General features: G+C 41.2%; 1 protein-coding gene and 3 long non-coding RNA genes across 10 annotated transcripts; 3 read left to right on the top strand and 1 right to left on the bottom strand.

Moving 5' to 3' along the window:
* The first annotated feature begins 526 nt into the window (after window positions 1–526).
* Window positions 527–9,013, top strand: LOC148339810 (membrane cofactor protein-like). 4 transcript variants are annotated; one of them, XM_088289549.1, is made up of 13 exons: window positions 527–653; window positions 1,357–1,444; window positions 1,518–1,706; window positions 2,767–2,866; window positions 3,127–3,203; window positions 3,279–3,461; window positions 3,539–3,718; window positions 4,680–4,727; window positions 4,888–4,920; window positions 5,023–5,070; window positions 5,898–5,976; window positions 6,505–6,565; window positions 7,900–9,013. In XM_088289549.1, the coding sequence occupies exons 2-13, from the start codon at window positions 1,387–1,389 to the stop codon at window positions 7,900–7,902; spliced, it is 1,059 nt and encodes a 352-aa protein (XP_088145675.1). In that variant the 5' UTR covers window positions 527–653; window positions 1,357–1,386; the 3' UTR covers window positions 7,903–9,013. The 4 variants fall into 4 exon arrangements, with proteins under 4 accessions (XP_088145675.1, XP_088145674.1, XP_088145676.1 ...); XM_088289548.1 differs by lacking the exons at window positions 527–653; window positions 6,505–6,565; XM_088289551.1 differs by lacking the exons at window positions 527–653; window positions 1,357–1,444 and having other exon boundaries at window positions 1,554–1,700.
* LOC148339811 (uncharacterized) lies at window positions 1,713–2,697 on the top strand. The gene is made up of 2 exons (XR_015842455.1): window positions 1,713–1,932; window positions 1,984–2,697. It is a non-coding gene; the product is annotated as an uncharacterized LOC148339811 (long non-coding RNA).
* Window positions 9,014–9,987: 974 nt separating the features above from the next.
* Window positions 9,988–17,744, bottom strand: LOC148339812 (uncharacterized). 4 transcript variants are annotated; one of them, XR_015842451.1, is made up of 5 exons: window positions 17,198–17,742; window positions 16,165–16,388; window positions 16,005–16,069; window positions 12,163–12,403; window positions 9,988–10,526 (listed from the first exon to the last, which is right to left on the bottom strand). It is a non-coding gene; the product is annotated as an uncharacterized LOC148339812 (long non-coding RNA). The 4 variants fall into 4 exon arrangements; XR_015842452.1 differs by lacking the exon at window positions 9,988–10,526 and having other exon boundaries at window positions 11,596–12,403; window positions 17,198–17,315; window positions 17,623–17,744; XR_015842450.1 differs by lacking the exon at window positions 9,988–10,526 and having other exon boundaries at window positions 11,596–12,403.
* On the top strand, window positions 10,335–15,580 carry LOC148339813 (uncharacterized). The gene is made up of 3 exons (XR_015842454.1): window positions 10,335–10,453; window positions 10,592–10,690; window positions 13,704–15,580. It is a non-coding gene; the product is annotated as an uncharacterized LOC148339813 (long non-coding RNA).
* Window positions 17,745–23,309: the final 5,565 nt, after the last annotated feature.

A 23,309-nucleotide genomic window follows, 5' to 3' on the forward strand; every position in this document is an offset into this window, starting at 1 on the left:
CTTACAATGTTGAGGCTGTAACAAACTAAGAAACAGGGTTAACATTAGCTTGCTTCGGTGAGTTAAGAATTAAGCAGGCTTACAGTAGAGTTGCATTTTACAACGAGCATATTGATCAAGTAACTTTTTTTTTACCCGTGTCCCCACCCATTTATGACTAACGCAAATGACTCATGAAGAAAGATCAGAAACCATTCAACACAAATTCAGTTGATTTTCAGTGATCCAGAGTACAGTACGACAGCTGCTTAAATGAGTCTCCAAAATGTTGGCGAGATACGATTAATCGTTAACGACTGTCCAAATCCGCATGCATTATTGTTTGTTTTGTACGTTTTGGCATCGTTCCCAATTTCATAACTGACGTCAAGTTTAAAACTATTTCTTCGAATGCTTATCACCGTCTGTGACGTTGACTCGATTGTTTTATACAGAAACCAAAAAAGGGAAAAAGATTGAGTCATAATGTGCGTCAGGCAATCTCATTGGAGTTGATCAAACGTTTGCGGAGATCTTGAGCGAGAGGCGGGGTCAAATTGGCTGAGTCACGTGGTGTTTATATCTGCCCTGCCTTTTCCTGTCAACCAATTTGGGGATATAAATTCACCATCTTGAAAGCAGCATTTCCGATTACGACCACTGATGACCGTCCGGTGAGTTAAATAGTCTCACTTTATTTTCTTCACTTTATTCTCTATTTTTTACTTTTTGGACCAAATATTAAACTAGTTAGCACACCTACGCTGTTGGGCATACCGCACCAACATGGCGCCCACGACCCTGCACCGTTTGTTGATGTTTTGCTAGCTTATTGGAACCTTGTACTGAATTGTGGTAGTTCCGAATGCATAGTTCCTACGCCACAGTGAGACGTTCATATATCTAAGTCAGCGTATTATAGTACATTTCCCTAGTTGTTGATGAGTAATTGAAATCGACAATGTCCACAGAGTTTTTCGCTAGCCTCTAAGTTTGACGCCTTTGCGTCGTACAAGTCTTGACGTTTGCCTTATCCGCGAAATAATTTCCTGTTTTGTATGTTACAACCTTTACTGAACATTAGTTGATAACACTTAGAGACGATTTAGATCATTCTGTATATGTGTGGACGTCTGTTCATTTCTGACGTTTACTTTACGATCCCGAAGCCCAAAGCGCAAGGTTTTCTACCTTTTTTTTTACGATTGTTTTCAAACAGTGTTTGGGGTTGATGGCCTATTTTCCACTTGCTGTTGATTATGTTGTTTGTCCCAATACGTTTGTCTTTAAACAGGCGGCACCTCTTGTCTTAATCTACTCATCAGACTAACAAGCCTACCCCATTACTCATCTAATCAAAAACATTTTTAAAACCAGATATGCTTCATTGCCTGGCCTGATCCAGTCATGGATGTCTCCTTGTTCCTGTTACTGTTCTATCTTGGCCTTGCCATGATTGCTCAAGGTGAGTGGCAGAGAGCATTGGAGGGCTGTCAACGTTAGCATTGTTCTCATCTTTTCTTTTTATGCACTTACAGCTCAAGACTGTTCCAAACCTACTCTCGGCAGCAACATGAACCTGCATGACGATTACATACTTAAAGATACATTTGCAGATGGAAGTGATGTTATTGTTGTCTGTGGTTTGGGTTACATGAGGTCTGGGGGGGATCCATCCATTACCTGTACAGCTGGTGTCTGGAGTCCTGTGACACTGAAATGTGAGGGTGAGGAATTATTTTTGAATTTATTTTAATTAATGCAACTGGGGTGGCACGGTGGGTGACTGGCTAGCATGTCCACCTCACAGTGCAGGGTTCAATTCCAGCCTCAGGCCTTCCTATGGAGTTTGCATGTTCTCCCCTCCCCTGTGCTTGTGTGGGTTTTCTCCGGGTGTTCACTTTCCAAAAACATGCTTGGTAGGTTAATTGAACACTCTAAAATTGTCCCTAGGTGCGATTGAGGGTGTGAATGGTCGTTTGTACACTCTAAAATTGTCCCTAGGTGCGATTGAGGGTGTGAATGGTCGTTTGTACACTCTAAAATTGTCCCTAGGTGCGATTGAGGGTGTGAATGGTCGTTTGTCTTGGTGGTCCCTGCGATTGGAAGGCAACCAGTTCCGGGTGTTCACCGCCTACTGCCCGGAGACAGCTGGGATACCCTCAAGCACACCCGCGACTCTCGTGAGGAGAAGCAGCTCACATAGTGTATAGACGTGAATGTGCAATGTTTTTTTAGCGTTTGTGATTTAAGAGTTCTGAGTACACCATCCGGAAAGCTCCAGCTGTTGTGAAATGCGCTATATAAATAGTTGTGTTGTATTGTGTAATCAAGCAACAAAAAAATGATGCGTGTGTCTCGTTCCAATAAGACTATTTCATTTGTATGGGATGCTATGCGATTCAAGAATGATTCATTTTTAAAGTAAAAAATTTGATTGATTGGGATGTCCATTAAATTCGATTTGGTCCCGCTCATTTTGAGAAGGGTCAATTATTCAATGAGTTTCAAATTTCCCCATTGTGGGACTAATGAAGGACATCTTATCTTAGTTTCTTGTCATTTTACAATATGAGTGCACTTTGTCAGTACTATAAATGTGGCATTTCCTTCAAATGGGATTCGATGTGTATCTCAATATATTTTAAAGTGGACTGATTTGGGTTTATTAATTTAATGAACTTGCATCTTTTAAATTAAAAGACGATTTTCTGATTAGTTTGTTTTTATTTTATTTTTTTTTATACCCTTCAAAAATGTATATATATATATTTTTTTTTTTCCCAGGAATGAATTGTGGCACTGCAGCACAATTGACGAATGGAGATATTGATTATTCAGAGGGGACCCAGTTTGGTAACAAATTATACATGAGTTGCAGAACAGGGTAAGAAAGCTTGCATCATATCTAACTTTGCGGCTTATGTTGAGTTATTCTTTTTTGATTGTATGAAAGAATGCTAGGGCCACATTGGGGGGAAAATCATAAAAGATACTAGAATTTGTCCTGTGAATGAAATGAAATAAAATATGACATTATAGTATATAATATGCTCCAGCTCACTTGTGCACCAAATAAAGACAAGCACTCTTGAACAGCGATGGACATCTAATTGAATTCCAATTCCTGTTTTCTTACCGTATTAGTTACACCTTGGTTGGCAGGCGTGATCGCATTTGTTTGGCCAGTGGGAAGTGGGGTGGCCACCCAGCATCATGTGAAGGTAGTTGACTTCAGTTGCTTGACCACTCATGATTCCGCCAATGACTTTTTACGAGTTGATGTTTTTCACTTGCAGTGGTGACCTGTGACCCCCCACAAGATTTGCCTGAAGCCTCTTTCAGCCCCGTAAAAGAAACCTACAAATACGAAGATTTTGTACACTACTCGTGTCTTAATAAAGATTATGTCCTCTATGGATCCAGCGTAGTATCTTGTTCTGCTGACGGAAAATTCAAACCTGATCTTCCTGTTTGTGTCAGTGAGTGTTGCTTTCTACTACCCACCCACCACTTTTCCAACAGAATCAGTAATGTGATTATTTTGTCTTTCCAACAGAGGTTGACTGTTACGACCTTGAGATTACAAATGCGGAGGCGGTTGCAGGAGCTCGACCCCCGTATGGGCACAAGGCAACTGTGACCTTTCAGTGCAAGTCTGGATACGAGATGATTGGGGCTGCCACCGTGACGTGTAACATCAGCAGCCACTGGTCACCGACACCTCCGACTTGCCAACGTAAGTGCTTTTCTGGTATCATGGCTTGAAAGGAATCTCACGCAGAAATGGACGTTTTAGACCACCTGTGTGTTTTCGGTAAACCCAGTTCAGTGCTTATGGTTGCACCACGTGGACCTTTATTGACACAATAGTCATGTTCGCAAATTATTATTTTTTTTAGCTAAAAATAAATGTACACGTTGTCGCATGAAGCAAGTAATAGCGGGAATATATTTCACCAAATTCTCTTAAAATGTTTGCCCCCAGATGGCTGAAACACAATGAAAAGGTCATACATCTTCGAGCTAGTGCAGCTTTCACTCACTCCTGGCATCTCAAAAATGTTTCCTTTTATGGAAACCAAAAATTAAACGTAATCTTTGGCGAGCCGTCAACAAGAGCAATGCATTTTCAACGTTTTTAATTGGTCAATAATTAGTAAAAAGAACAAACCTCTGTGAATACTAAGCAAAAATATTGCTTTGTGAAAAAATACCAATTTGCCCAAATTTTCCCATAGTTGGTTTCCGCCCAACAGTGGCGATATGATTCAGTTTTCAGTATATGAACGGAAATGTTCCATTTTCCAGTGCATTTTGCCCTGAATTGTTTTTTAGATATTTGCACCTGTGCAACCACGACGTATACTGTTTATCTTTTTTTTTTTTTTTTTATAAACATAAGAGGCAAGATGAAGAAGCATCCATTTTTCAGCGGGTGTAATGTTATGCATTCAGTGGACACGCCCACAATTTGAAAGCCAAGATGTAGATTTTATTTTTCATATTGATCTGAAATCATTTTATTTGGACAGTTACAATTCTTTAATGTCTCAAATTTAAAGCATTTTTGTCTTCACTTTTCATAGATGGATTTCTGCATTATGGTCAATCTAACAAATTGACTGGTATTACACTTTTACAGAAAGTGTGGGAGGGGGCCATTTGCTAAAGACATAACACTCTTTTTGCTTCTACAGGAATAAAAAGTCCTACGACCACAACTAATGACAAAAAGACGCCATCAGGTATCTGTCTCAATATGGAACAAAAACGAAATACATCTTTCTTGTGCTTTCTTCAATCCTTTAAATTTTAGCACCACAGTTTGGACATTCACCAAACATTTGAGTCTGTATAAATCTTCTCTCAACCTATCGTGTCTAAACCATTTTGTGTCTATTTCAGCCACTCCGGAACCAGATCTTGAAACGGATAACAGTAAGTCATGTGTCTTCTGAATGAAATCTTAAGTGCAGTAGAATGTTTCTGGTAAACTGCTGTTTCACACCTTTCTGACACAGGCGTTTGTTCCCCTTTTAGAAAATGGTCGTAGTCACTTGTGGATGTCTCTGGGTATCACTTTTGGAGGTGAGTGTCAATTCAGCGTAATAACTTCCAACAACACGATCTTCTTCTGTTATTTCAACGAGGTGTTGTTTTTTTTTGTGTTTTGTGCCGTACAATACTGCATATTCTTAAATTTTTGTAAGGCCGCTTTTCCTGGCTGTCGTGATAATCTGAGGTTTTACGATACATTCTTGTCCACTCTAAATAAATGTTTTTGGCCACCACTAACTTAGGATTCTTCCAACAAACGACGTCAAGAGATTTTGGGTCCTCTAGAATCTGAACCGTTACTGCGTCATAACTGAAAAAATGAATTGGTCTACTCTATCAAGACACTTAACACCCGATTTTGTTGACAGTTGAAGCGCAAAAACAAAACAAAAAAATCCCCCCCAAATGCTTTTGGAGTGTCCCAGTCAGTCCTGAGCTCAACCCGTTGAGATGTTGTTATGACCACAAGCGAGCAATCACCGCCAAGCAGCCCAACAATATTGTTGAAGTGAAACAGTTTTGCAAAAAAGAATGGTCCAAAAGTTGTGCGGGTCTGATGCGCAACTGCAGGACCTATTTCGCGAAAGGTTATTGTTTCTAAAACCACTTTGCAAATCCCAAGGGTCACATATTCCGTTTTAGTTTGAAGAAAATTGTTTTTATATTGTTGTGCCTTGAATTGAGAGTTATCAAAAAGGAATTCCTGAGAGTTCACATCCTCGTTCTTGACCCCGCCCATACGATATTGCCTCTTGTTTTGATTCACAACCTCATATTTAATGTGTATATTAATTTCAAATGTTTGTTAGCGTGATCATTCAGTCCAATCTGTTTGTTTTTTTTCCTTGTCCTCAAAGTCATTGGACTAGGTCTCATCGTTACCGTTGGAATCTATTACATTGGAGGCTTTACGTTCATCAAAAAGAGCCAAAATGGGTAAACTGTTCTTTTGTAGACTAACTTGCCCATAAGCGTGAATGTGAGTGTGCATGGTTGTTTGTCTGCCTCTCACTCAAACTGGGATGGGCTCCAGCAAGCCTGGTGAGGATCAGCGGTTTGGAAGACGGACGGATGGATGCTCAGAAGCATATATGGCACCAGAGGATGGGTGAAAACGCCCACCTCTGATTCCTTGTGACATAAGTGCTGGGGCAGCTTTGAGGTGATGTTGTTTGAGTTTCAATTTCACAATAAATGAAACCATGATCGGTCGCTCGTCTGGATGACTAAACCGTAGTGACGCTTCACACTTTTTCGCATTTCACGTTTCTGTTGGCACTTGAATACATTTTACTTGCTGATAGTGGGAACAACTTTCTCTGTTGGCATTCTAGCTTTTGGCATGTGTGCGTGTCTCTGGGCGCCCTGAGTTTTGACTTTTGTCAGTCTTTTTCTTTTCATTTTTTTTTTTTTGTTTCCTGCTCTTGCGTTCTTATGTGTTGATTGGTCATTACTGGATTACAGCTATCGGAAAGGCCGCTCCAACGATGAGGCCGCCACAGATGTGGAGGGAGTGGTGCTCTCGGTAAGATTCTAGGTGCTTCTGGCAGCTTGATTCCCTATAAACTCCAAACGTTTTGGAACGGCTGGGTCAATATCTTTTTTTCTTTTTTGTATTTATACTGAAGACATTTGGCTTTCAGATGAAAAAGGGAGAATATAAGACAAAAGTTAAGAGCTCCAGCTTTTATTTTGTGTATGTACTGCTCGATGTCTTCAGCAATTTAGGGCACAGCACCTTTTTTTTTTTTTAAGCTGCTCATTTTTCAAATGAGCATTCTTATTTGTGGAAGGAAATGCATGCACTCTTGGGTTGAGATCTGGTGATTTAACTTGGCCACTCTTAAGACCTTCCACTTTCCCCCCTTAGTTGAAGTCCTTCGTTGTTTGGATTCATTGTCTTGTTGCGTTATGAAGCTCCTCTTGGTTTGTGTGGATGTATTTTTCTCTAAAAAGTAGCCATGACATTGCCACGATCATGCCTCACAGGTTAACTTGCGTCTTTTAGATGATCAGATCAAGAAAATATTTTCTCTCGCTATACACTTTGGCAATTTTGGTCTGACCTGTCCATTAAACTGTTCCAAAACATTTCTGTGCCTCTTTGTAAAAATCCAATCTGACCTTTTATTTTTATTTTCATTTGGGTTTGCATCTTGTTGCCTGTATAGTTCTCCTTCCACGAGTGAATTGTGATACTTGCACTCCTGACCCGTGGAGGTTGGCAAAGATGTCATTGGCTGTTTTGGGATGTTTGTCTGGTGATATCCTTAACCGATCTGTTTGATTTCTGTTGCGCAGCACACTAGTGGTTTCTTTCATATTTCAGAACTTTGGCTACGCCCAATGTTTGCGCAATCTCTCTGTTCAATTTTGTTCTCGTCTCTCGGCTTAAAAAAACGGTTTGCTTTTGCGGTGTAGACAGCTTACCGGTCTTAATGTTTAACAGCAAATGCAGTTATCACAGAAAGCCAAAGACGAGCCCTATCGTATTTTTAAGCAAGTAACTTTTTCTCACTTGAAAAGTGAGTGGCCTCAAACAAAAAGATCTACGAGACGGTCGATGTTTAACACATCTAGATGATGAAAGATGGAATTTTGAACTTTTGTCTCATTCGTCTTTTTGATCTGAAACACAAATGTCTGCAGTATACAATTCAAAACAGAGGACTTGTCCTTGCCGTTGGAATACTTTCAGAGACGACTGTAAATGTGCTTCTCATCCCGGAGCTGCAGTTGCATTTCATGTCTATGATGTATTAACTTTGAGATATTCCCCATTTATTGGAAAGCGTACCGGTTGTTCCTCTATCACGGGGCACGTGTTCTAATTTACCTGGTTCTTTTCCTCCCTCACAGTGATCGTAGGACTCCTGCTAGTGCAACGTTGCTAGAAATGCGAAGAAAACAGTAACTGCTGTCCGTGGCGAGTGGGCGTCACGTTAAAGGCCTCTACACACCAATCCGAAGTCGGCCGTCTGACCGGAAAATGACGGAAGCACATTCCGCAAAACCCGCCGGAGACAACAACTACTCCGAACCTTCTGCGCATACGTGAGAAGTAGTACCATCGGCAGCGATATTCAATGCGTAGCCTTTGACGGTGCTGTCGAGTAACGGTGGTCTTTTGGGAATGAAAGAGTGATTACTTCGTCCTTGCCAGCCATTATGTCCGTAGAGGAAATGTAAAAATGAGCAATTAGTTCTTGAGGAATAATTTGTCGTCATATCCCGATCTTGTCCAGTGCACTGATTCGCTAGCAAACAGCCAATCACAGTGCTTGTTTAAACCAACAGCCCGACCCGATTATACATTTTGAATCGTCCCAACACGCTCTGACTTTCCGACATTGCGCACTACACCAAAAAGAGGGCTACACTGACTTTCTGACAGCCGACGTCGGACTGGTGTGTTAGAGGCCTTGAGAGATTCTCATGACAGATCAGTGACACCTTTCAGCTTGCACAATGCTTGACTTCTGTTAACGGTGGCACTTTTTTTTTCTTCCTCATTTGCAACTCAAATGATTGTGTGCTTATAATTTTCCACTTATGCTCTGAAATGCAGGCAGTACATCAGGGATGTAACGAAATGGGAAATTCTAAACTTCCCACGATAAATACAATTTGACTCTTAGGGGTCTGAAGCAAATATGCTCTTGTCAAATTTTCCCCAATAGTCCCAATGGGATCTCGGCAGGAGGAAGAGGTGTATTTTTTCCCTTCATGCACTTAGTGTTGGTAGCTTGCGGAGAATGTTTTTTTGCCTTCCAAAGACTTGCTTTGTTGTCAACCTACTGTAGGTCAGGTACAAGACGTTTTGCAGTGGCTAGAAGAAAAGAAAAAGATTGGTACTACTGAATGTATTGTAAATTGCCATTTGTCACACTTTGATTTGACACATTTTTTACATATTTATTGGCTTGAAATTGTTTTATAAGCTAAATTCAATAAAATTAAAGATTAGCCATCATGTTTGTTTTTGGGTTTTTTTTAACAATTTTGACCGTGCATAGAAATAAGGTAACTTGAAATTAAAGGGAAGCCAACACCAAAATAAATTCCTTACATGTTCTATTTATCTCCACAAGTGAAAATATTATTCTGATTAATATTTTTTGCTTCAACCGTATTCCACAAATGCAATATTAATCATACTGTCATGTTTAGACTAGTGACCATCAAAAATAAAAACAACTTACCAATACGACATGGATAATATCTTAATAGGACGATCTAAATTATTAGTAATATCCAACACTTGTTTTCTCACCAGAAACATGCAGCACAACCTTGAATAGTTATTAATGTACATAAACAATTTAGCCCCAACACGTATTTTGTATACTATTTTAAAGTGGCTGTATTTTCCTCGTTGAAACGTTAATTGAAGATTAAACATTGATCGAGTGAGTGGGTTCGAAATTAACATTTGTAAAAATTTAAGTCGATTTTGCTTTTTCTAAATAAATCCACTGTTAGATTATGGCTCATTAGTGATAAATGTCAATCTATGTAGCAAATATAGGCATTTTAGCTAATATGTGCTATATGAAATTTACTGTGTAAAAAGAATCAAATATAATGGACAAGGAAAACACATTGCTGTTATTCAACAGATCATTTTCAGGGGTCATGCAAAAATTAGAGGAAGAGTCTACTACCCAGCCTGCCTGTTTTCCATCTCTCCCGGCTGCAACACTTGATTTCATTTGTTAGCAGGCCCTGAGAAGCCTGATAACGATTAGTCTACAAGTATTAACGCTCGAGGTCATTGCGCAGGTTTACAATTTACCACAGCGCCACCCTATGGAATAATGCGAAACTGCATAATTCATGAGGTCGCTATAGTTTGGACCCGATTTCAGACGTCACATACGAACAATACATCCTTATTTAAAGCTTTCACAACAGCGGCAGTTGTAACAAAGCGCTTTACAGAAAATATCAATCTATACATCTTTATTTTCGCATTAGCACAATTTTATAGGAGAAGCAGATAGTAAATTGAGCATTAAAACTTGTAGATCGTGGGTGGGTCTAACTTGTGCTGAATCACTTATCAGAGCAATGTTGACATTTCCAGTGTTTCAAGGTGGGATGAGATAGGTCCTTCACTGTAACCGATTTCAAATGGTGCTAGAAACAACAGTAGACTCTGAGCGCCAAAAGAAATCGGTCAACCTTGGAGAAAGGACAAAGAGCTCAAGTTTCCAAAACATCACTGGCCACTTGTTGCTGACTGAGCACAACTTTTCCCGGCACAGCTGACTTTAACTGGCAGATGACTCTCACCTCCCGCCCCAAGAACACTGATTTCAAATGGTGCTAGATGGATGACGATACTCTAAGCCACCATCTGAAGCCAGCTTCCAAGGGGGGCCATTTCTGACAGGAAACATCCCAGCATGAGGTAAAAACAAAATTGGCACATATTGATGATGAAAGATGAGTGATGTTCTTCATCAGAAGACAGCCACGACTTCCTGATATGGGCAAAATGAGACAAACACATGTCACTCACAATACTGTGTTGCGTATTTTCATTAAGGGCTTCGCGGAAGGGCTTCAGCGTCTGGATACAATCTAAATTTGGCTCTTCATTCATGGAGTCTGCATGTCGTGCCGGAGCCAGCGTGGGTTTTACACGGTAGGTTCACTGAAAACTCTTCCGTGTGAACATTGAGTCTAGGTAAGTGCCCAATTGATTATAATTTGACCTGTTTCACCAAGAAATATCCCCATTGAGATTAAAAACCTCTTTCTAAATGGAGTTTTGGCCAAAAAAGGCAGAAATAAATATTAAATACAGTAACATACTGAACATAGAACATTCCAAACACTGACATTTGAATTTTAAATAGATTCAATCAGTATCTTCTATCCTGTTTGGATCATATTCCATGCATAAGATGCAGAGTAAACAGAAGTTCCAACTCCAAAAGGCCTTTGGTGACCGAAAGCAACAAGAAGATTCTGCATTTTTCCACGTAATTAAGGCACAAATATATGACGATAGTCCCAACATTCCTTAACAAATAAAAACTTTATCAGTGACTGTCGTTCGCGCTGCTAGAGCAGGCCGCTCTATTTCGAGTCTAATTAATTCACAGTGAGTGAATATCTTAACGGTAATGAACCTTAGAGAACAGTATCAATCATCCAAAGACATTTTACAGCAGCATTCATAAATATAAAAAAAACCCCATAGTCCAACACAAATATAAACGTCGCAGCAACTAGGCGCTTCTTTACATTATGCTCCTTATACAAACATGCAAGATGACGTATCAAGCACACTGTGGAAGGTTGTCTGCATGTGTTCACCAAATAAACTCACAAGTGAGACTCACAAGCTTTTTGTAACAACAAAACCACCTTTGGCCCTTTTCATACCAGGAGACAAAATTAAACCGAAGCTGGACAAGAGAATACACGTACATTATGTATTATTACTATGATCTAACCGAGGGTCTATAATGTACTTTTATTTGTGACACAGCTTGCTTTCCCTTTTACGACCGGACAAGGGTGCAGTCACACCTCATTCCAGTGTGCCGTCCTCTTTTTAATGCTGTTATATCCATTTGGCATACATTAGAAGGTCCTGCTCGTGTTGTAAATAACCACAATATTAGAAACTGCATTGGAAGTTCTCACACCATTGCAAACTACAAATGCAACAAGAAACATGAAAAAAAAATAGTGATGGACAAATGAAGGTTCATGAAGCACTTGTGATAATTTTTCACTCCTCTAGATGGCACTCTGCCAGCCAAGTAAAAAAAAAAAAAAATATTTTTGACGTCTTTAGCCGTCAATGGCAGTGAATGATTTAAAGATGCTATAAGTGGTTTGGATAACGGATGAATATAGCCATATACTGTTATCCTATGCGCATTTAAGGTTGCATCCGATTGGTCAAAGTCAGATAAAAGCATCCAATTTCATATGAAAATCGCTACGACGATATTTTTCCAACATATTGTGCAGCCCTAATTATCATAGCAAAATGTTTCTAACATCGCTCATTAGATTGTGCAGGTAGAGTACATTTCATTTTGTTGTTGCTAAGTGTATAAAATACAAGGCATTCCGAGAAGGAATGCGTCCATTATTCACCAAGGTACGGGTGGGTCCGAGAGATGGCATGGAGAACTGCTGAAAGGCACCAGAACGCCTCCCACTCATGTGACACGCCCACAGTCTTGACTTCTGATACTCGATCCAAAGCGAAAAGGCCCCGACAACAGAAAACGCCACCGTGCATCTCCACATCTGGCCTCATCGGACACGGGCGCCGTCTCGCCATCTCGCGTCTCCCCAGAATGTCAAAGATGAACGAGCGAAGCTTTTCCAGTCTCTGTGATCACAAGGAAGTACAAATCAATGGCTGGCAACAGGAGCCATGACGCACACACAGCAGCACAGTGAGAGAAGGCGGGGCTTGCCCAGGTAGAGTCGGCGCACTGACTGGCTGCCAAGTGCAAATCAACTCACCTCTTTCTAAAAGGACCACTGACAGTCCCTCCAGAAAACACACACCCACAAACACTCTGCCTTTTTAGTGTGTGTGCGCACAGCGACAACTCCCACAAATAGCTCTGGCTTGAACACTGCGATCAAAGTTAAAAAAAAAAAAAAGGAAGTGAAGCGACTCACTGCAAAACATCAGATAATTATTTTCCCAACAAGATGAAAGACACACAAAAAAAAGAGCATCAGATGGAGCAGGACAAGCCTTTCTTTTTGGGTTTCGAGTTGTTTGTGAGGTCATGTACAGTATGTGTGTGTTTACATAACTGCCACAAAGATTACAATGTACGTAAGGTGACCGGCTTCTTCGCCTGGCTGACTGTGCATGACTATTAACGCTCCCTTCTGCCCGCTCGGTGTTTTGTGTGCCACTGGACCTGTTGTGTAACGCTTATAAAACATTTAAAGAGACAGCAGGCCTTCTTCGCGCGGCCAATCAAAATGGAACAAGGCAAAGGCAGACACTTTTAAACGAGCGGATGCACATGCATTCCTTTTAGTACGTCAGAGTAACTCGAATGTATTCCAAACATTAAATATAAGATCTAACTAGTCTGGATTGAACATAAGCCCAAATAAGGTCACGGGTCTTTGAATGCTACCGTTCGAATGTCGTCTGGACCGGGTCACATATGTCATACGTGTTATTTTGCTTTTTAGGAGAAGCAAACGGTACTTCCTATTTTGAGTTTTTCTTTTTGAGGGTCATCGCTTAAAGCATTATCCGTGGCTATTCGAAAGCTGCAGCCCTAAATCGAAGTGAAAAGCAATGTAAAGAATTGCTTCCCTCCCATTGACGTGTATATACGTCAAAAGGTCCATTCAGTGAATGAGTTAATCGACTTTGTCATTTTTAGATGAGCCATATTCAAAACGGCATGGTCCATCAGTGACAATTGATTACTCTTTGCTGTTCACTAGCAAATTAGTTCATGAGATATAATGAAGAGCTAATACACAAAAGCCAAGCAATGGCAAAGAAAATAGCATTAAGCTGAGCGAAGTGTTACTCTTCGACTTGTCCCTGCTTGTAATACAAATGTGTTGGGCAAGGTTCTGGGTATGGTGTGGATTTTATTTCATGAACGCTGACAGTGGAAGGTATGATAATGACTTCTCGGTTACAGAGTTTGGATATAAGAATGCCAATGACGAGCGCATACGCCTATGGCCACCCCACCGAAAATCTTCTGACTACGCCCCTGCACCACTGGCAGGCATCCCTCCAAATACTAAACCTTTCTCTGAAAGAACCGATTCTGGACGAATCAGCGGCTGAATTCCAATTGTGCCGTGCAATGCACCTTGGAAAGCCAGCATGGCGGCTCCTATCCCGTAAGAATGCCGCTTGGCACCACGGCATGTGATGCAGCAACTTGAAGTGCGGCACAAGAGAAGCCAAAGCAGAGTCGTCCAAGAGAGAAGAGAAATAAACAGCCTCCCTGGCTTTCTCCCTCTCTCTGTTCGCTCTCTCCCTCATCCTGAGCTGTGACATTTAGCCCCTCCCACTGCTCCTTCTGTCCATGACACAGAGCAAGAGAGAGAGGAAGTGGGAGAGATCCAAACGAGGTGACGAGAAGTCCTGCCCAGAAAGGACTGCGTCACCACCGCCGCCTCTTCTAACTACGCAGCAGCGAAATGCGTCTTGGGTGAAGGATTTGAGCGAATCAGCAGCCCTGCGCGGTGAAAACATGTCACATGACCACAGACGCCAATCTGTTATCTAATTGCGGAGCGGTACTGCGACCGTCCATCGTCCATGCTCGACTCCCTCTGCCATCAACTTTTTTCCTCGAGAGACACGCCCACGCGATGAAGGCGTGAACCAACATGGCTTCACGAGACGGCGTAAGAGATCATACTCCAGATGATGTGGCCAAAAAAAAAAAAAAAAGCCGTGCCCCCACACCCCGACAGTTGTTGACCAAACATCTCCGACCACCATTTAAGAAGCTTCGAGAAGAGTGTGCCATTAACCCTTGGGTCGGCCTGCTTTCTGCTGAAATTGCACCTCGCCATCGTCTCAAAGCAATTTGTGGTGCACATCTTCAGCATCCATGTTGAAACACCTTTGGCCGGCTAGCTTGAGCTACACAGCACGCACCAACACAAACACACACATGCAGGCACATTTAGTAGCTAGTGACAGGAAGAACACATCACAACTACCAAGGAGGAAGAAGACGAAAAAGCCTCGGCTGGCCGAAACCACAACGTCCACTTCAGGTGGAAAACTCCATGACTGTGGGTTCCTGTTATCACAGCATTTTGTTTTGTCCGGACATGAAAAAGTGACGTAGCAACTAATCCCCCCCCCCCCCCAAAAAAAAAAAAATCTCTCTCTCCTGTCTGACGCGCTTGCCCTCCCTCCCTCACAGCATCTCGCCGTCTATATTTTCATCTGCTCGCAACAGCTCGACTACGATTAGCCTGCCACTTTCAGCACAAATACACACAAAGTGATCAGACCCCGCACAGATGCGTGCGCGCGTGCACGCACGACCTCACGCACGCTCGCGCCGTTCCTCTTCCTGAGTGTGACGCAGCATTTAATTCTCAGTGCTTCTGTGTCACAGTTAGCCTCTCCATCACGCTGAGAAACAAACGCTAGCTGAGCATGAGCACAAGGCCTTTAAAGGGACCAAAACACCACATTTCTCTGCTCTCCTCTTGAATACTTTACTCTCCTTGTCCTCCCCCCCCTTCATCGCCCCTCAGGATTGTCTCTCTCTCGCTCCCTCTCTCTCTCTTTAAAAGAGACACAATCTGACTCTTCACTCTGAAGTAAAGCCGAGCCTCTTCCATCACCTGACAGCACTCGGCTTTTAAAGGGACATCACCAGCTTGGAAAAGAACGGTAGATGTGGCCCTTTAAATGTGGGACGCTGCTAATCTGTCACACAAGTGGGAATGCTAACGTATGCATTAATTCTTTCAAAATTGACTCTTTGTTGGTCCATCGGAACAATATAGAACATAATAAATCCAAAATCAATTTCCATAAATAACATCAAATTTGACGCGACGTTCTTGTGGTCTGTTCCATTTCCTAGTTTCCTTTCAAGAAAACAAAATCTAGTAACACATATGATGAGTTTGGCTTTATCGGGTTGATGATACTGCATCTATTTCACTCAAATGTTCTTTTGTGCTAAGGTTTGGAAGCACATCAACAGGGGGCGGAATGGCTGTCCCTGTCGTGTAATTACCTGCAGTTTAATCGCATTCTTCACATAGCACAGGTGGCTAATTCTTGTAATAATGTGTATCGGCTGTTAACAGCATAAATATTTGTGCTCGGGTGTGTGTGATAAGTTTTAAACATAACTGAGGTGAGCAAGCTCGTTTTGGATTCCTGCAGACGATGCTTCAATTGAGCTTTTTATTATGTGAAACGAAGACGTCTCATTTGAATTTGCTGCATTTACCTCTGGTAGCGCCGGCGACGTCCCATTTTACACAGCAACCGAAGGAAACTGCCATTGGTCAAACCCTACGTAACAAAGTATAAACAATCATCAGTTTACGCATGTGGTGTCATATCAAATTAAGAATTAGATTTTCCCAAAACAAGAAAACCACACTTACAAATTCCAGCGTGATATTTCTCCTCCATTTGGTGAACGTAGCATTAGCTACTGAGATTAATTACCCTCTTGGAAAGGTGCCCAGTTCACTTCACTGATACGCATGAAGAAACAAAAGAGGATTTGGTGAAGGTAAACAAACATACTTGCCTGTTTACCTGATCCCGGGTTAAATTTAAATCTGCTCTCGACTGTTGTCCTCAGCTCATGTTCCAAATATGCACTCTGCCAATGAAAACAAGTGTTAGAGCACCCCCACCCTACCTTAGCTTTAATAATAACTTCTTTTGTAGTATTTTGACTGTATCAAGTCGTCATTTTTTTAGGTATGACGTCACATACACCTTTTAAACTGATGTACAGTGTAAAACGGTTAGCTCAAACAACAAAAAAATCTGATTCCCCTTTCAAGCAGATTAGGGCTCGGTAGGAGATGTCGCAAACAGCGCCCCTAAATGTTCATTAAGCGAACTGCACCTAGGAAGCTTTGTTTACATCAGGAATAAAAAGTGCGTATGACATAGAAACCTCTGGATGGACGTAGTTGATCCAGGGCCTGTGCAATGCAGCATTTTGGGTTTATCAAATAGCAAAAGCGAATCTGAGCGGCGGAATTAAAAATAAAATTGTGATTGGAACTCTGGGGGTAATTCATTAAAGTAGTGGGTAAAAGAAATCGAACATATACATTAGCATATAGCATGTTTAATGGTACGGCAAATAACTTTGAATTTCTTTTGTGACATGTTCATATGGCTTTGTTAGATAAAACGATACCAGCTAGAATGCAGGTGCGATATAATCAATATTTAACGTCATCATTTTGTAACTTTTAGATGGAATGAAGTCAATTAGTCAAGTCAAATGTATTGAAATGGCCCTTAATCACAAAATACTCTCAAGGGGCACAGTTGGAAATATGAACGAAATCTGTAATTGAATGTTTAAATTCCAAACATATGATCCAAAGTAATTATGGAGATAAAGTCTCGCATCGTCAGTTCAATCATTACGCAGTGCAGCGCTTCACCAACCTCTTGCTCGTGAAGTAAATAGAAGTGCGCAACATCCTTTCGGAGCAAGCATCCGTCCAGCACCTCGTCATCTCAACCTGGAACATGAATCTGCTCGCACACGTTCTGAAGCAAACAACTGAGCGCCAATATTTGGGCCTTACTTTCCGGGTAAGGTAAGGAAAAACACGCTGGCAACTACGCACTTCTTATTAGGCCATGCGTAATTTGGTTTGTTGCTTTCATAACACAGAGGAGCCAGTCTAAGTCAATCATAAGTGAACATAAAATGACGTCATATTAAATAGCGCAATGTACCATATTGGATAAACATTTTTTTTTTACATTTGCTTCCTGCGCGCCAAACAAGTTCACATTTAGAAATTTGCTTTGTAATTCTACGGCTGAACGTAAACAACTTGCTCATTTAAAAGGAGGCCACTTACGGAGAGCGCATCTTTCGCAACAGCGTCTCAAGAGTTACGACACCGCTTCCAGAACCTCCCATCCTGCTCCCGGGTGCCGTTGAGGCGACTGTGGCTTGAAAAATAAACTCTACGCAACGACATTTTCACGGCAACACTAACAGGCCACGCCCATGGGAACACACCTCCGCTTTGTGATTGGACAGTGCACCGAAATACGTCGCAGGCGTCACGTGCTTTTGACGTAAATGTTTACAAACAGGCAAAGAGCGGGCTGGATTTTGCAAAGACGAAGAAGGCGGTGCAAGTAGTCAGACACACAAGCTTCCGCTTTCGCTCTAGCTTTGGTTCCGGCTCTATTTGGGTCAAACAGAGAGCAGCTATACGTAACCTCAAAATGTCATTTCCAAAAGGCAGAATAAGATTGCCAGTCATTTTAATTTTGTTCTTCCACTTAATAATATTTTGGTGTCTTTCTCCACTGACGTCATTCTGTTTTACACCTTTATGTAATACGCGTCGGTCTGTCTGTCCGTCTGTCTATAACTGTTTTACATTTAGATTGCTTTATTAATACCCTAGACCAGGGGTCTCAAACTAAATTTACCTGGGGGCCACTAGAGGCAGACTCTGGGTGAGGCTGGGCCGCATCAGGTTTTCCGCAAGAAAAAAATAAAAAAAATCTAATCTTCTCAAATGTCTTTATTTTTATTTTTTAACACAAAATAAGATTTAAAAATAAATAAGGAATTAATAAGAAAATAAATAAGGAATTAATAAGAACATTAATCAGTAATAAATAATAATAACCACCAAAAAAATCACATACTGTCATAGAAACAAAAGTAAATAATAAAAACTCAGTTTATATTTCGATAAAGTTTTCAACAAGCCTGCTCACTAAATAAAAAAAAACCCGGAAGTAGTTTTCAGGCGCCGCAAAATCCAAACATTCATCAATCAAACCCCTACTAAAACATCGAAAAAAAATTACAATCCTACCCTCGTTTTAAAGATGAAGATGTGCCCAACAATAATCCGCGGTTAAATTTTATCCACTGTGACCAGGTAATCCTACATTTTATAATTAGTCCCGTCTGTGCTAGTGCTGATGCAAAGCTACGTCAGACTGCACATCCTGTTCGCGCATGGGTCTCCTGTCAATCAAATCAAAATCTTGTCAAATAGCAGAGATTCTAAGCATAAACCATAGTTCTGGGATAAGTAGGCCTACTTCTGTAGTTATAAAGCTTTAATTACACTGTAATTAAAGCTTTATAACTAAAGAGTCATATTTTCATATCAAATTCGCGGGCCGCACGAACATTAAACTTTCATAATAAGGCGGGGGCCACAAACTATCATCCGCGAGATTGAGACCCCAACTAAATCAAAAATAGTCTAGGGCCTAGACTATTTTTGATTTAGTTGTTGATAAATAGATTATGCTGTGACCTCATGTTATGTCATATATATTTATATGTATATATTGTTCACGAGTCGGCTGTATTTATCGAATAGCAAGTTGTGATTTGAACCAGATGATTTTGTGCTTGCATTTTCACATGACTGCGTCAAATCTAATTGAATTTATTGCATCCTCGGGTTGGCCTTTAGTTGCGCTCTTTATGAACAGCAGGGGGCGTCCTAACCTCACATTTAAGTGTCGCGTTCCTTCCCGAGCATTTCACTCTTTGGTGAATGTGTATTGTGTTTGTAGTAATCAGTCCAATCATTTTCTTTACTGCTTGATCTAATTTAGGTGGTCATCTGGAGTCTGTCCTATCTGACTTTGGGCCAGAGGCGGGGAATACCCTGGACTGGTCACCAACCAAAGGGCAGTGGGCAAATTCATACCTTTATGTATCATTTAGAATCTTCAATTAACCTGACTTTTTTTTTCTCAACGTGAGAAAAAACCTACACGATTAAGGAGAACTTGCAAACTGAAGGTGGAAAGAGTCAAACACACCCCCATCATCAAAATTGTGTCTGTTTGTAGTAATACATTTTATTGTGTTATTAGCGCTGAGAAACATTTTTTATTTGTTTCATGAATCAGATGCAGGGTTCATTCTGTGTCCTTGGAGTGTGGCATATTCAAAGGGCACTCGATCACTTATTTAGTCCAAATATGTGATGATTGGTTCTTCACGTATAGATCATGCCCGTCAGCAAGCATTCTACCAACTTGTATGTTCAGAATGTTGCTTTAATTTTTCACTGCATATTTTCTGCATGAGTATCTGATTGGGTCCTCTGCAGAAACCCAATTTTGTAAATAGTCATTGAGTCCAGCTGAATGAAGTCCAGGGTGTGCTGTATGTTGGACAGCTCGGGATAGCTGGAAAAAGACACAATACCTTCCAGATTGTTTCCCCCTGCAGATGTTTGGAAATGCACAATGGCAGCATATGCAGCAATGTGCAGGAAACAGATGTGATATCAACCACAGTTTCTGCTGTTTTTCAATATTTTGGTGTCCATGGACACAATGGACTCGTTGTATGATTTTGAACTGTTAATCAGTTTGTAATTCTTGAGAAAATAATTGAGTTCATTCAAGTCTCCATTTTTTGGGAGTGTATCCTGTGAAAAAGTTACATTATTCACGACAAAGTCATCATTCGGATTCAAGAGGGAAAACACAGTTGCAGACTTTTGTATGTGATCACATTTTCCGCAACAACAGGAAATGATGGAAGAAACGCAGGACAGCAAATGGTTTTTATTTAATATTTCAAATCATTTATTCCTAAATCCCAGTATATTAAGATGATACATTCGAACAGCCTTTGCATGAACTGGAAGAGGCCCAGAGGCTCACAAAAGCGGCCGCGCCTTGCGACTTTGGGTCGTGCTCCAACCTTAGATTTCCCCAATGTTATCTTAACGTAGAGGAGTTGGGAAGGGGCCTTGTTTGGCGCACAGAGACAAAGAATGACGTATTTGGCAGCTGTTGCTACGCTGAGAGGAGGGGAGGGACAGGACACAAAAAAGAAGCAGCTGAGTTTTGTTGATAATCAGAGATTCCGATCCACATGTGCTACGCCTGGTTGGACGAAGGAATGCACTGGTGGAGAAAGTGAGCAGGGTGGAGGCTGAAGGGTGGACTGAGCTCTGGGACCTTTGTGACGTTGCGAAAAAAAAATGTTAAAGAGATCAGATTTGTTTGGGGGATTTTTTTTTTGTTTGTTATTTTTTTAATTTTTTTTAATTCAGGACAAACCAAAATACACTACAACCTTTGCAGGTGAACTTAATTTGACTTCTGTGCTGAGGCTATATGGAGCTTTTTTTTTTTAGAGCAGACTTGTGGGCTACTCATGTTCTTGGGCCTAACTAGCACCATATTTCATTTTATTTTCAGGGCAATGCAAATTAATTAACAGAGCAGACATCCGTGTTTGCAGTCTCTTTCATCTTGCTCCCTCCCTCCTCGTCCTTGCATAATTGCTCACCCCTCCCCTCTCTGCTCTTCGAGAACGAAGAAAAAAAGTAAATTATTAACTTCAAAGGGTCGGCGTGTTAGGCGGCCGACTGGTTAGCGCGTCTGCCGTCTTATGTAGCGTTTGCATGTTCCCCCCGTGCCTGTGTGGGTTTTCTCAGGGTTCTCCGGTTTCATCCCACATTCCAAAAACATGTATGACACTGTAAACTGTCCAGAGGTGTGAGTGTGAGCGCGGATGGTTGTTTGTGTTTGTGTGCCCCGCAATTGGCTGGCAACCACTTCAGGGTGCCAGAAGATATCCGTGATAGGCTCCAGCACCCCTGCGACGCTCGTGAGGAGAAGCGGTACAGATGATGGATGGATGGATGCAGGGGTGGGCAAACTTTTTGATTGGTGGGCCACAATGGGTTCTAAAATAATACAGATAGATGGAGTGTTTTGGTGACCTCACCTCATCAGAGAAAAAAAATACATTTACATTTAAATGAAAATGAACAAAAGGATTGCAACAAAATATCTGTCTTTGACCCTCCACAGTATTTAGACAATAAAACATTAACAAGGTTTATTCATTTAATTGTTTTCAAATTCGGCGGGCCGGATTACAACCTTTAACGGGCCAAATGTGGCTCCCGAGCCGTAGTTTGCCCACGCTCGATCAATGGAGTTTGCTCGTTTACTGAAACATGTAATTGACCCTTAATCGGCACTCATTTCTTTTATTAATGATGTCATTCTATTGTTACTTTTTCTTTATTGTGCTGAGCGGAGGTGTGTGTGCCAATTTCGTACAAAATTTACCGGCGCTATCACAAATGCGCAAAAGATGAATAAAAAGCAAAACAAACTTAAACAGAGTTTGTCCTTTTTCCTCTCACTAATCTGAAAGCTCACGAGTTTAGCGGGAATGTCACACATGAGCATTGCTCCATTGCTGAAGGAAAATATTTCATTTCCATTGGACTGTTGCAATGGCAACAAAGAGGTTGATCCCAAATTACAAATCGCTTGAAGACAGTGCTTGGCCAGACTCCATTTGGGAGTAATGTCATAAATATGACCATGTCGGGCCAGTGGAATGAGACCCAAACGTGGGTTGGAGCCGGGCCACATAAGACGAGCGCGTCTTGCACAGTTCAAGATCACACGTGGTCGTACTGCGCATTCATTCATGTTCGCAGGGATTTACACCTTTCAAATTTGACCCATGTGGCATCTGATATGCTGTAAACTGGAGACGTACGTATTCATGCCAACGTGCTTCTTCTTGTTCTGGTGGTTCAGCTCTGGCATGAGCTGGGAAGGTGTTGAAGTTGGCTGACTTGAAATTCACTTGGGACATGAAATAAACGAGCCAGACACCTGCGAGACTGGCAGAAAAAGAGTTACAAGTGTGCGTGATGACGAGGGGGGGAACTAAGGACTGAGGTGAGCACGGTATGTAGTATTGTGTGTGTGTGTGTGTGTGTGTGTGTGTGTGTGGCGCAAACACAGCTGGTGGAGTTTGTCACTGCCCCGCCCAAACAAATCAGTGTGAAATGATGTCATTACTTATACAAGCCTCAGTAACTCGATGGGCTTCGGGACTTGAAATGCCAAGCATGTTCGAGAACTGGTGTAAGTATGAGCCTTGAGGACATGTCCACATGTCCGAGTGGTTAATAACTGCTTATTGGACAATGTGCCTTGGAAAAACGATGTTTGTCCATTTGATTGCAAGATATGATTATTTTGGTGGGAGATAAATGAATGTAAATTAAAAACATTTTCATCTGTGGTAGGGCGATATGACCTTGAATCAATATCGCGATAAATTGAGCGATTTTACCTCGATAACGATAAATGCACAATAAATTCCCCCTGTGGACCAAAATCAAAATAAATGCAGGAAATGAATATGAACTGCTTTTCTTATTGACCGACTGATACACATTACTTTCAATGAAAAATAAAAGTACAAAAATCATTTGTATAAACATTCCAAATAGCTTGCTTTGCATGACTTGAACAATGTCACAAAGAACAGGAGAGAAAGGGTGCCTCTCACAAAATCTTTTTCTGCAAATATATTGCGCCAAGATGCTGTAGTGCCATGAGCAAAGCCCTAGATCGGTGTGGTCTCGTGTATATAAATAATACCAAATACAAAAATGCTTAATAAAATGAAAAAAATTGTCAATACAAGCCAAATAAACAAGTGTGAATAATCGGGAAAATGTGCCGTCTTGAGTACTCTGGTGCGCAGTCGCCACTTGTC

The sequence above is a fragment of the Idiotropiscis lumnitzeri genome, chromosome 3 (genome assembly GCF_059441095.1).
Source record: "Idiotropiscis lumnitzeri isolate Australia: NSW breed Sydney's pygmy pipehorse chromosome 3, RoL_Ilum_1.0, whole genome shotgun sequence".
NCBI lineage: Eukaryota > Metazoa > Chordata > Actinopteri > Syngnathiformes > Syngnathidae > Idiotropiscis > Idiotropiscis lumnitzeri.